This window comes from Phaseolus vulgaris, chromosome 6 (genome assembly GCF_051622355.1).
Source record: "Phaseolus vulgaris cultivar YP4 chromosome 6, ASM5162235v1, whole genome shotgun sequence".
NCBI lineage: Eukaryota > Viridiplantae > Streptophyta > Magnoliopsida > Fabales > Fabaceae > Phaseolus > Phaseolus vulgaris.
In genome coordinates this window covers 29,034,828-29,048,163 of record NC_143503.1, presented here as the reverse complement: position 1 = coordinate 29,048,163, position 13,336 = coordinate 29,034,828, and the positions used below count along the sequence as shown (strand labels likewise).

Sequence of the window (13,336 nt, the reverse complement as noted above, 5' to 3'; positions counted from 1 at the left end):
ATCATTAAATATTAATTAATGTTTAAAAAAAGTCATTATATTGATTATGTTAAATATTATTTTATAAATTAAAAAATTATTGGTATTTAAAATATTTTTTATTATTAATAAAAAATTAGAAAGAAATTTTTAAATTATAGTATTTAACATTAATTATTAATATTTCAGCTACTAACTACTTTTGATTTTAAATTAGTCTTTAAATAAATTACACTAATTTAAAATATAAAATAATTAGTAATTAATTTAGATACTAATTTAGGATTTATTCATAGAAAATCATTTCATTGGTATAATAGGATCTCATAGTATGTTCTTAGAATTCTTTATGAATAGGTATAGTCTACCTATATATCGTTTTTGTTAGCATGAGTTTTGATCTAGTTCCTCATTTTTTATTTTTTTAATAATATTTTTTTCATGTGATGATAAATGATTGTTGTTGTTTAAGTAAGATGACAGTTTAACTGAGATGTCAAGATGTATAGTGATGTCTAATATAAAAAATTTTATGAAAAAAAATTAAAAACTAATTTATAAATTTTATTAATAATAAAAAATACAAGTCAAAATATTATAAACAATAATGGAAATAAAGTCTAAGGAAGATAAAGACAATGAAAAGAAATATTGAAGGGCAAGTTTTAGGAGCTTAAAAAAAGTATATTGAATGTGATGATATATTTAAAGTATTTTTGTTTTAAAATTTAAAAATGTAAATAAATATTATATATATATATTTGAAATGGTTACTGAATTTCTAAATTGAGCTAGAAAAGATGGTTGTGTTTTTGTGGTATAAATAAGTGAGTGGTATAAAACCAGTAATTTTGTCCATGAATAGTAGACATGAATGAGTAATAAGGTCATAAATAGTTTGAGTCCCGCCAATCAATGGGGAAACATTAACACAAACAATGGCCACCATTCCTTCCCCCTCACTATATCTATTCCCACACCCCAATTCCCAAACATCAAACAAGTTCTTTTCTCAAGAAACTTAAAAAACAAAAAAACAGAAAAAAAAAACAAAACAAAACCAAAAAACAATGAAACTCAACATCAACTGCATAACCCTCTTCACCGCAAGCCTCGTCCTATGCTTTGCAGTATGCACCTCGCACGTCCCACCCAGCGCTGAAGAGTCGCCGGAGTCTCCACCTCATCACTCCCCCAAATCTCCACCTCATCACTCCCCCAAGTCTCCTCCTCATCACTCCCCCAAGTCTCCACCTCATCACTCCCCCAAGTCTCCACCTCATCACTCTCCCAAGTCTCCACCTCATCACTCCCCCAAGTCTCCGCCATCAGCAGACCCGCCATCAGCGGCAGACCCGCCATTCTCTTTCCCTCCCACGGAGTTCTCCAACACCGAGGAACCGGTACCGACCGAGGATGGCCAATTTGGTGTGGATGGCAGTGGGGGTCGCAGCGGGGGTGGCGGCGGCGGCGGCCAACTCAACTTGGGCTTCACCTCGTTCTTCGCGGAAATCCATAAGGGGTCGTTACGCGGCAGCAAGACGATAACCAAGCTCAACAAGTTCGACAAGGACGACAGCGAATCGGTGAAGAAGATATGCTCCCACACGGACTACCCCGATGATTGCCTCTCCACCGTGGTGCCCTTCCTCAAGAAAAAATTCGACGTCAAGAACGTCCTGGAAGCCGCCATCAAGGCCTGCTCCTTGCAGGTGAACTTCACCAGCTACGTCGTCACCAAACACATGAAATCCTCGCCGGATATGGCCAACGCCCTCACCGGATGCAAGGATCAGTACAGCAACGCCATCCAGAGTCTGCATCATGCCACGAAGGCCCTCTCCTCCCACAATATCGGGACCGTGACCATCATGCTGAGCTCCGTGGTGGCGGATGTCTCCGCCTGCGAGAGCAGCTTCCAGGACCTGAAGGTGGCCTTGCCTAAGGGCAATTCTGAAGGCATGGCTGGCATAACAGCCAGCAACTGTCTCTCCATTGCTTCCATGATTCCCTCTTAGAAGGGGTTTCTGTTTGCAATGAGTGAGCCTAGGGCATTGGTGTCTGTGATATATTATATAGATATAGATTATAGTATCCTTGTAAATAAAGCTTCACTTCGTAAGCATCAACTATGAACAAACAAACAATCAATTTTTGTTTTATGGAATGGATCTATCACCCATTCATTCACACTTCTCGTCTATTGTAAATTGTCTTTAGGAAAATCTTATATCAAAATCATTTATAAGAAAATTATTTTATTTTATTTATCTTAAAACAATTTATAGATAAATTTATCTCATATACCTGTATAATGTACAAAGAGATAAATAAGGAGAACATGCATAGTCGGTTTAAAAAGGTAATCACCATCCTATGTTTTCCTTGATTTTTTTTAATTAGGGATTCAGAATTCTCTTTTACAAAAATGTCAAATGAATATATTTTTTACATATCATTATATCATTAGCTGAATTTTGTTTTCGCTTTTCTAAACCTTGAATGTATAATCTTTGGATGGTAATAAATAGTCAACGATTTATCATCTTATCTCTCAATTGTTGCACAGAAGAAGTTCGTGTTTATGGTCCAGTGAATTAACCAGGTGACAGGAAATCAAAAAATTTAGTTTATAATTCAAAATTAATAAGATTTATTTATGTATTGTACAATTTAACAAAATATTATAATTTATCTTTTATTATAGGAAAATGATATGTCGATAAATTGTACCATTCTACAATCCTATTTTTCTCTCTGTTTAAAATTTCAATTTTTGGATGAAATTATGAAAATCTCTTTCTTTATATCATCAGTCATAAATTATATATAATCCCATTTAAAATTTTATTTTTTTACATAAATAAATGACGAAAATACTATTTCTTTATATTATCACGTATATTGGAGTAATTATCAATATATCATTATTGTGTATTATATCATATAATCAATTTTATCAATTATTTTAAAGAATATATATATATATATATATATATATATATATATATATATAAACATGATATTAAAACTATAGCAATTCTACTACTATTATTTTCTGTCAAACAAAATTTACACGAGAAAAACGAGAGAAATTTTCTCAATAGAAAGATATAACATATTTAAATTAGGTTAAAACGTATATCATAGTTCTGCAACAAATTAATCTCTATATTCCATGATTTTGGAATTAAAAGAATTACTCTAATTTGACTAACTGAATTTGATCAAATTAAAAATAATGACAACTCGAAAACAAACAACAAGTGTTATCCAAACAATAATATTAAGTGGTACAAAGAAATTTTTTTTGATTTATATTTAGATATAATAGAAAGATCTAAATTAAATTATAACAACTTTTTATCAAAATATCAAAAGAGCAAAGAACCCTCAAGTATCATACAATAACAAAATATGAATTTAATTCGAAATTAACTTACAAAAGAGAGTTGAAAAAACACCAAAAGGTAATAATAAAAATCAAACATATATCGGAAACACTTAAAAGAAAAATATGAGAGTGAAGGAGAAGTACATGAACTTTAAAATGAAGGATCACTTCACAAGGAGTGAAAGATGGTTCCACAAAGAATAAAAGATTGATATGCATGAGATATTACTATCTGATAAATTAGGAGGTAAGTCACATTAACATAAGAAATGATGTTACTGAAGCCAGGTATATTTACCATTAACATCAACGCCAGTTTTTTCTAATGAGTAAAAAATAAATAAAATGGAGTATTTCTATCAGTTTATTTAATAAAATATTCTTAACAGTTTATAAAAAAAATAGTTTTTTTTTAAATTTTAAACAATTAAGTAAACGTTTATTAGAATAAGAATTTTTTAATTAAAAAATAATCACTTTTGTCAAAAATATTTCAATAAAATCCTTCAAAAATATTTTTTTATAAACTAAAATTATTTTATGCTTAAATTAATTTTTAATTTCTACTAGTTCTTTCAAAATGTGTTTTTTAACCATACTAATTTTAGTTTATAAAACACTAAAAAAAAATCTCTTATAAAAATATTTGCAAAAAAAAAAAAAAATCCTTTAAATATATATATACTGTTCTATACTTTGTTCAAGTTTATAAGTATTCGGACATTTCTTATAGGAGGTGTTTGAAGATGGTTATTAAGTCTCTTCGCTTACTAAGTTAGAGGTTGGGGGTTCTCTAGCATCTTAGTCTGCTTAAGTTTTTGAAGAGGTGCAAGTATTCATATTTTATGTAGGAGGTGTCTGAAGATAGTTAGAAACCTCTTTGCTTACTTAGTTTATAGAGATTGATTTATATGGAGAGAAGAAAAATGAAATAACTTAATAGTTTTTTTTATCTGAAACTCTAATTTCTATAGTCTATAATACTTGAAACTAATTTCTTTATTAGAGACTAATTTTATTTGGGTTTATAGTAGAGACTAATCTTATTCACAAGAATGTAAATATTATTTATTTTTGTTTATTGATAGATCAATTATAGTTACTAAGCTTAAATATTCAAATACAAAAAAAAAATTAAGAAAGAAGGTACTCTGAATGAATTTGTTTAAAAAAATCACTTCCTATAATCAAAGAGTAAAGAATTACCAACATTATCTGAATATTTCAACTTCGATGTAATTAAAAGAAATCTCACTAGAAATGGTGAGCCACATTTTGTAGCAAGAATTGACATTTGATAAAACGAAATATACTTCACATGTATAAAAATAATTGGTGAAAGAACATTGAATGGGTAGAGAAGACGATGACAAACCTACAGGGGCATAATCAGATTTAGGCTAACTAGGCACTGATGATAAATTTCAGTCGATACATAAATAAGTTACACGGCAATAATAGCTCACTCCACGTGATAAAAGGGCGTGCTCCTTCACAATTTATCGCAGGAGCACACCTATATTACCATAATTACAAAGAGAATATAATAAAAAATAAATAAATAAAACCACCTCTGACTTTAGAGATTAGAGAGCTCTATATTTGTATTCACTGCGTAAGGCTAAGAAGTTTAATATCTGAAACCAACATCAGCAACAGAAATGTCTCAAGATCCATTGGAGAAAAGTGCCCCATGTTCGGTAGACTTGATGAACTTTTTGAGCAAAAGGACTACAATAGCAATAACGAGTCCGATAGCTGCCAATGTGAACAGCCTATCATCAGGTTTCTGGACCCTTGTCTCTGGCTTGGTATTGTGAACCCTTGCAGTTGTATCTGACTTTTGGGGCAGCTCATTCCTTGAAACATTTGATTGAATCTCCCCCGAAACTTCAACTCCAGCAGGGTTAGGATTTGCAAGAACTTCTTGTTCTTCAAGAATTCCATCACCTTCTTGATCTGGAATCCTTTCTCCAGCTGGTAAAGACTCACGATTAGGTGAATCAACCAGGGCCTCAGCTTCCTCATTTCTGGGGTGCTCTTCGGAAGCCTCTGTGGCGCTTGGTTGAGGAACTGGGGGTGCCTTGCTTAGCATGTACTCGTGTATCTGGGATAAACAAGTACAATCAGCAGCCCAATACATTACAGAAAACACAAACTGAGAAGAAACCAATAAGCAACATTTTACCTCATCGATCAGCTTTTGACGTTCAGGAGTTCCAAATTTAGGAGGAGCTTCACGAGATTTTACAGCCAGGGTACGCCTCTCTTCTTTCTTGTAGTCTAAAGATCCCAATGCACCATTTGGGTTCGTTGGCATGAAAGCAATCAGTGCAACTAGAGCAGTCCTCACTGCCAAAAGAAATTTACATCAATTAAAATGGGGCCTTTTACCATCAAAGGAATTAACAGGTCTCACCCTGTATTGTCATAAAGATAATGCATTTAAGATGTACAAAAAGCGTGGCTAATGAATTAAAGAAGAATGATGAAAACAACAGAGATACATTCCCATTCCAGTTCTGCAAACTACAAAAGCATTAAAATGCAACTACGTAGTTTGATCATTGTTTTTCTGGTTGTATCTGTAATTGTTTTACAAACCAAAGTGATGATCTAAGACATGGGAATCAATGCTAAGCCAACTTTTATCTAGAGAAGGTCATGTTATGTCCCAAAGCATAGTATGCTCCTACCTTGGAAGACAATAATAATAATGGAAAACTTAAAGGACATAGTCAAATAAATCAGGAAGTTTTACAACTGCAGATCAACAACTAAACAGTTATAATCTTGTATAATCTGAATGGAGAGATACAAGATATTTATGAGAAAATGACCCAAGAGCTCAACATATAGCTTGCAAAAATAGTAAACCAGAAACAGGAATGTTACTTACCGCTCCATGATGGTTGCCAATGCTCAGGGTGATGATTTGAAATGCTCAAGCAAATCTTGGTTTGAGTCTCGAAACGACCATTTGGCTGACAGCATAAAAGTTAACTTTGTAAGCAAGTAGGGATTGATCTTTCTTCAGTATTTCAAACATAAAAAGACAGTCCATGAAACAGAATCACACAAAAGGATACACAAATTAAAAAAGAATGTATTCAGGAGGAAGGGAGCATCATCTCACTGTCAACAACATAAACGAAGGAGGTTTGAATGGATACTCTGAAGGAAGCTGGATCCGTCCATGATAAATACCACCCTCAAATTCAGTATCACGAGGCCCTCTAATCGCAAATTGCCACTCAAATATATTTTCCTGAAAACAATCACTACACTGAAGCTACCAAAGAAAGATATGACAATAAAAACAAAAGTAATACACAAGAATCAAATTACAAGTTTCAAACCAGTAAGTAACAAGTTAAAGATAAGCAAGTAAGGAACACTCTTAGAGATTTAGTGATATCAGCGTAAAAATTGAGACCCACATCCACAAGTTTTTTTTTTCAAAAAATTTGAGAAGTTTGGGCGATACTCACCACGGTTACAACAAGTATCAAGACACGAAGAATGCTTATAGTTACAGATTATCCAACAATTATAACAAAGTTCTCAAATTGACAACGAAAGATTCAAGCTCACATCTTTATACAATCTTTATACAATGTTAAAAATTGCAAAGAATTCAGAATACTCTATAAATCAAACCCCTAAAACATAAAACACCCAATAACACAACTTCCACAAAATTCCATCATAATTTTTAAAAATCATAAATTGCCCAATCCAAACACCAAACAAAGGAATTTCCCAAAACAAGCACAATCACCCAACAACAAAAAATTCACAATTTATCGCCACGCACCACAACAAATCCCATCGAACCACACGCACAACACCGCGATCTCACACAAATCCTTCGTCACAACGTGGCGAAACGAAAGCATACAAGGCACATATGACGGAGATGACCTAAGGAGAAAGAAAAACGGAACCTCGAGAGGGAGGCTCATGAAATCGTCGGAGGGGTTGGAGTGCATCTCCTTGACCTCCTGGAGGATCCGCTTGACGGCGGGGTTCTTGAGGTTGTACTTGTCGGCCATTGTAGGCTGTGAAAGCTAGGAGTGATTATGGTTGAACGGAAATAAAAAAGAAGAAGAAGAAGAAGAAGAAGAAGAAGGTGAAAAAATAGAGGGAAAGGGAAACAGGGGAAGATGGATCGGTTGAGTTTCTCTGGGATTGACACGCTCTCAGATACGTGTCTCTCTATTATTCAATCCTTCCTTCCTTAATTCAACATTTCTCGTATCTCCCTTTCTTTTCGCATTTATTTCACAGCAACTTCAATTTTTCATTTTTCTAACGTAATCTTTCTTTTACCCTCCTAGGTCCTAATAACATCATATCTTGTCCTTATATATTTTTTTATCGAAAAAAATAAATACTTTCAGAAACTGTTTTTAATTTAATTTTCTTTTTCTTTTCAATACGACCAAACCATTATTTCGACTTCTTGTATTTATTATGATTGGTGGATCCACTTCCATGATGCTGTTGTCCAATAAAAGAAAATTATAATAAAAAAATATAGTAAAATATATCTTTTCAAAATTAAAAAGTATTAGCCTTAATTTAATATTTGTACTCATATTAAAACTCCTTTTATTTAAAAAATTAATTTATATATAACTAATTTTCGAACTTTGGGTTTATTATTGAGATCATCGAAAGACCAATTTTATTTTATTTTTAATCTTTTATATTTGACAAATTTTTATTGAAGTTTTAATATTACGAATTTTAGTATATGAATTTTGAAATTATACTCATTTTATTAGCCATGTAATAATGGGTTTCCAATTTACTAGTCAGCTGTATATTATCCTCCATTAAGTATATATGGATATGTATTACATTTTAAATTATATATTTTATTATTGTTTTATATTTTTGTGAGTGTTATTATTGAATTTTTAATTTTATAAATTTTATCAATAAGTTTTTAATTTTGAAATTTTATCATTTAAATTTTAAAATTATACACATGTTTTTTATAAATTAGAAGTCACTTTATTAATCGTGTGATAAAATGACTAATAAATACCTTAAACATTGATATTAGTTTGGTTACATCATTACATATTGTTAATTTTTTTACATAAATTAATGAAAAAGTAATACTTGTATTATATAATTTTGAAGTTCTTATGATAAAATTTCTGAAATTATAAAAACTAAATAGTAAAAATTTCAAAAAAGTTGAAAAATTCATAATAAAAATTATGAAAATAAAAATAAGATGATAATATTCGCACAATAATAAAAGTTCAATGACAGAAGATACAAGTCGAACTATATATATATATATATATATATATATATATATATATAATTTACATTTAACCTTGAACTAGAAGTTTCTTACATCAGTGACCTTGTTAAGTCCTTTCTAATTTAATAGTCAAATCAGTCAATAACAGATTAACAGTCAACTAATAGAAATGTAAAATATGTATAATTTATATAGTAAAAATTGTAAAATTGAAAATTCAGTAGCAAAATTACAAAAAGTGTAAAAAATGCAGTGACGACAATATCCCTAAGCTTAAGCAGTTAGGCTTTATATTCATTTAAATCCAATGTAAATGAATCGTTGAGTTTTTATTTTGTATAATACCCTATAAATTTAAGTGCTGTTTGTTAAAGCAGTTATTTAATTTAGTTTTATTATTTTACAATTAATTTTATTTTTTATAATTTTTTACTAGTATAAGTTGGATGATTTTGCATTTCGATTTTTTAATTAGTTAATTTATTTTTCTCTATATTTTTTAAGTTTTAGTTATGTAAACGGAAAAACATGTTAATGTAAATTCTAATTAGTATCTATTAATATATTTTAAGAGATTAAAATAAATAAATAAAATTGTTAGAACCTATTCAAAAAGTCTTCACTTATAAATTAAATAATATAATTATTCATGTTTAAAAAAATTTGAAATCGTTAAATATCCTTTATTATCATCTATCTTTTATTTTTCATAATCATAAAACATTTTAGGGGGTGTGTTTATCTCTGTTTTAAAGGGAGGAAAACTAAAAAAATGTTAATTAAATAAATTATAATTTGAGTGAATCTTAATTCAAATTTTGTGAATGAATGCATTAGAAGAAAGAAAAGGACTGCATAAAAAATAGTGAGATCAGTTTCCAGCAGAGATTATCATCCAAAAACTTGCAATGAGACAAAAGTAGTTAAGCTTTGTGAGTGGAGGAACAGGTAAGATGTTAACAGAACAGGTTTTATTATCCAAAACAACAATAATGTTATAGTGGTGATACATTTCTTGTTTAATAATAAGGGCTAATGCAGTCATATTGTAATATTACATGATATGTTAAGAGAAGATCATGTTTTATGATGGAAGACACAAATGGAGTCACCATGTCCCCTCAAGCTTGATCCTCAACTGTCAACTCCTCAATAACGTTCCCATGGTTGAAGGGATTAAACCCTTCAACTCCAGAGCATTTGCTAGCCAACACTGCTGAATAAGTCCCTTGATTCACCAAATGCTTGCGTGCCACAATAACTGAGTTAATAACCTCATCAGTGGGGTGAAAAACCGAGAGAACTTCAAAACCTTTGAGATCAGAAGAAGGATCAACCACCGGGTAGAGGAAGGCTCTAGCACCATGTGCACTCCTCAACAACAAAATAGCTCCTGGGGCCATGAACTTGGCTAGGTGCTTGATGACTTCTGCTTTCTCCTTATGGTCCATGCCCACAAGTGCTGCCAAGAAGACCACGTTATAGTCCTTGAGGCCATTTGACACGTTTAGAATGTCATTGGTGTGGAAGAACATTCTCTTTGACAAGTCAGGGTCCGAAGAGACCAAGCCATGAGCCTTGGCATTGGCCAAAGGATCCATGTCGTAGTTGTGGAAGCATGTCTCTCTGAGGTAATGGGTGGCCAACATGATTGAGGTGAGAGGAAGGGGACCTGAGCCCACAAAGGCGAGTTGGGAGGGGACTTGGGTGCAGTGTGTGGTGAGCATGGTGAACTCCAAGTGACTTAGTTTGAGGTAATTAGAGTAGTAGGGGAAGAGTTTCATGTGGTTTAAAGGGTTCTCTTGTGATCCTATGAGGGTTGAGTAGTGATTCTCAAGAAGCCCCTCCGCTTTCCCACAAAGTCTAATTAGCTTTGCTATGGTTTCTCTAACCTGTTCACTCAGCTGAGAAACATCTATTTGACATGGGGTGGTGCAAATGGTGACAAGTTGGGTGAAGAGGTTGTTGACATGGCTGGAAGGGCTGAGGTCTCCTAGTTTGGAGATTTTTTCATAGATTTCACATACCTTTCCTACAACCATCACTTCCTGTTGGTTCTCCATTGTTGTATGATTGATTAAACAACAGAGGTAGGACAAGGACACTAGGAATGAGTGATCGCAAGGACTTTTGCAAGCTCCTCACCCTGAATTCCAGTTTCACAACAGCCTTCAATGCTAATTTATAAGTGCACTCTCCAAGACTGTGTTCTCTTTAGTTTTTAGAGGGTATTATATACCATTGCTTGATGGCCACTTTTGGTGCAACTTGATGTAATATCCCCACTTGCAGTTTATCTCTTAATTAAATAATGGTCAAGTGCATGAGGCAGTGCGGCACTACATTCAAGACAAAGTCACCTAAGAAAGCTACTCTTGCTTATCGAGCATCCGAAAAGGAAAAGACAAAATCACTGTTCTATACGTCAAAAATCGTCTGAAATGAGTGATTGACGATGGACTTAAAGTGTAGGATTCAGGAAGACCTGTGGTCTTTTCCAAGTTATGCGTTATGACACCCACATGCATTCTCATATCAGCTCCGTCACTAATTGTGAAAATAACGATAGAGGAGCTAGGAGCTAGGAGATAGGACATAGATATGGCAACATTATGCAACATTTTTCACTGAATTTCTGAATAACATTAGAATAATGTAAGCACTTAGAATTCCAAAAAAAGGTGATGGGAAGGTACAAAAAAGGTTACCATGGTTTGATTTTCGATAATAATTTGCAGAATTTTTTATAGCACACCTTCAGATATATTTATTGGCATGTAAAATCAGTAGCATACACCGCAATGTCTAAAATTCATTTGGGTTCATGTTCCAATGACGAATTGAGCAAGAGTGTGACAACCAAACCATTCTAAAACAAAATAAGATACACTGAAGCATAGACAACTATTTTTTTCTCATTTTTGTTGTCATTTGTCTTCACTGAGATTTGCTTCTCCCCCAGAAAAAAAGTAAAAGCGTTAATAAGACCAACAAAACAACAGAAAATAATCTTATGAAAGAGACAATACACTTTAATTATCAGGTGGGAAAGGGCATGAAATATTTATAAACATCCAAAAATGAAGATCCAAAACATGAATGTTTCATAACTCTGATAACTTTATGAGTATAGTATGTCGACATTCTGTCCATAGCGTAGTTGAGCCTTTTCTTAGTTATTGCGCAGTGTAGTGCGCTCTGCGTTACTCCGCTTCTTACACCTACGCATTACTCATATTTACATCATCCTGAACTTTTAGAGGCAAATCTAAATAAAGAATGAAGCCAATAGCAGGATCATGCCTTGTACAAGAATATGTGGGTTTTCAAGAGAATATTTAACTGGTGCATGTGTGAAATATACGTTGGCTATTAAAGCATTTTGGGTCACTAAAGCGATGTATCAACATTGGGCCTAATAATGTTCACTAAAGATAATATGCATGGGTGTCTAGTTATGAACCCATGAAATAATGAAATATGTGAAATCACCAAAATAACTCATCTAATTTGTTATTATTTTAAAATTTTATTCTAAAATACATTCCTTAAAAGTTATTGTAAAAAGTACAGTCTATTATATATGTTCTGTAAAATTTATTCTGAAATCATTTTCAGAAAATATTTTTTCAGAAATTCAATTTCTTATTTTCTGGATTACACTTCATGAATTCTGAAAAATAATGTTTTAAAAGCTTCTAGAAAAAATAATCTGTAAATATTTAAAAAAAAGGATAAAATAGTTTTTTCAAAAATTGAAAAATTTAGGGATAAAACGTTTTGATAGGGTGGAGGAAAAAACACCCCATATGCATTTATAAAGAATAATTTTTCTAAAACATTTTGAATCAAATATGTTTTTTCAATACCAACCAATAACAAATTAATGCTCACCTAAACTTAAACTTATTTCAAATTCATGGAAATCTTTTTTCTCGATTCATCATCTTTTAAAATTTTCAATTATTCAAATTCAAGTAGAAGAGTAGCTACGTTGTAAGTGATTTCATATTCTAAAATTGTTCAAACAAGATCTTGATAAAAAAAAATTACAGTCATGTATATACAAAATGAATAAAAAAATCACAAAAATAATTAATCTTAAAATGATGTCTGTGATCTCATCATTGTTTTTTTTAGCAAAAATAAAATTCATGAATCATACTATTTTTAATTTTATGAAGTTTAAGTCTATATTCATTTCACCAACAAATTCATTTTTGTTGGAGTTCAAATCAAATATAAAATACATTTTCAATAGCTTTTCTAATAAGCAATAATAATTTTTAAATGGTCTACAATAACATCTATACGCAATTTCATAACTGTATAATCTTAATAAAAAATAATATAAACTGTATTACTTAATAATTAAATTGAAAATAACAAAAAATAGGAACTTGAGTTCGAAACAAAATCATTTTATCTAACTTTTTTCCATCACAAAATGACATAAAAACCATAACTTTGTTGAAGGCAAAATATTGTTAAAAATGTTTGGAATTAGCACATTGACTGCTTCAAAATTTGGAGTGAAAATTATATATTTATTGAACAATTTCATTTAATATCAATTAAATTTAAGTCGAAATCTAATATAACATGAGAGCTTATAAATAATCTTGTTAATTGTCTATATCAGCAGGTATTTGTAGAAGAGAAGCATTTGAAAATCCCAC

General features: G+C 31.5%; 3 protein-coding genes across 4 annotated transcripts; 1 reads left to right on the top strand and 2 right to left on the bottom strand.

Annotated features, from left to right (window-relative positions):
• Positions 1 to 977: 977 nt before the first annotated feature.
• LOC137833115 (uncharacterized) lies at positions 978 to 2,245 on the top strand. Its single transcript, XM_068641489.2, has one exon. It carries the CDS (start codon positions 1,050 to 1,052, stop codon positions 1,995 to 1,997), a length of 948 nt encoding a protein of 315 aa, XP_068497590.1. The 5' UTR covers positions 978 to 1,049; the 3' UTR covers positions 1,998 to 2,245.
• A 2,495-nt stretch (positions 2,246 to 4,740) lies between these two features.
• On the bottom strand, positions 4,741 to 7,711 carry LOC137831935 (ubiquitin-conjugating enzyme E2 32). Of its 2 annotated transcripts, none has more exons than XM_068639845.1 (5): positions 7,321 to 7,711; positions 6,510 to 6,641; positions 6,273 to 6,357; positions 5,562 to 5,725; positions 4,741 to 5,480 (listed from the first exon to the last, which is right to left on the bottom strand). In XM_068639845.1, the coding sequence occupies exons 1-5, from the start codon at positions 7,426 to 7,428 to the stop codon at positions 5,040 to 5,042; spliced, it is 930 nt and encodes a 309-aa protein (XP_068495946.1). In that variant the 5' UTR covers positions 7,429 to 7,711; the 3' UTR covers positions 4,741 to 5,039. The 2 variants fall into 2 exon arrangements, with proteins under 2 accessions (XP_068495946.1, XP_068495947.1); XM_068639846.2 differs by having other exon boundaries at positions 7,191 to 7,626.
• A 1,895-nt stretch (positions 7,712 to 9,606) lies between these two features.
• LOC137831934 (nicotianamine synthase) lies at positions 9,607 to 10,875 on the bottom strand. Its single transcript, XM_068639844.2, has one exon. It carries the CDS (start codon positions 10,718 to 10,720, stop codon positions 9,779 to 9,781), a length of 942 nt encoding a protein of 313 aa, XP_068495945.1. The 5' UTR covers positions 10,721 to 10,875; the 3' UTR covers positions 9,607 to 9,778.
• Between the last annotated feature and the right edge of the window lie 2,461 nt (positions 10,876 to 13,336).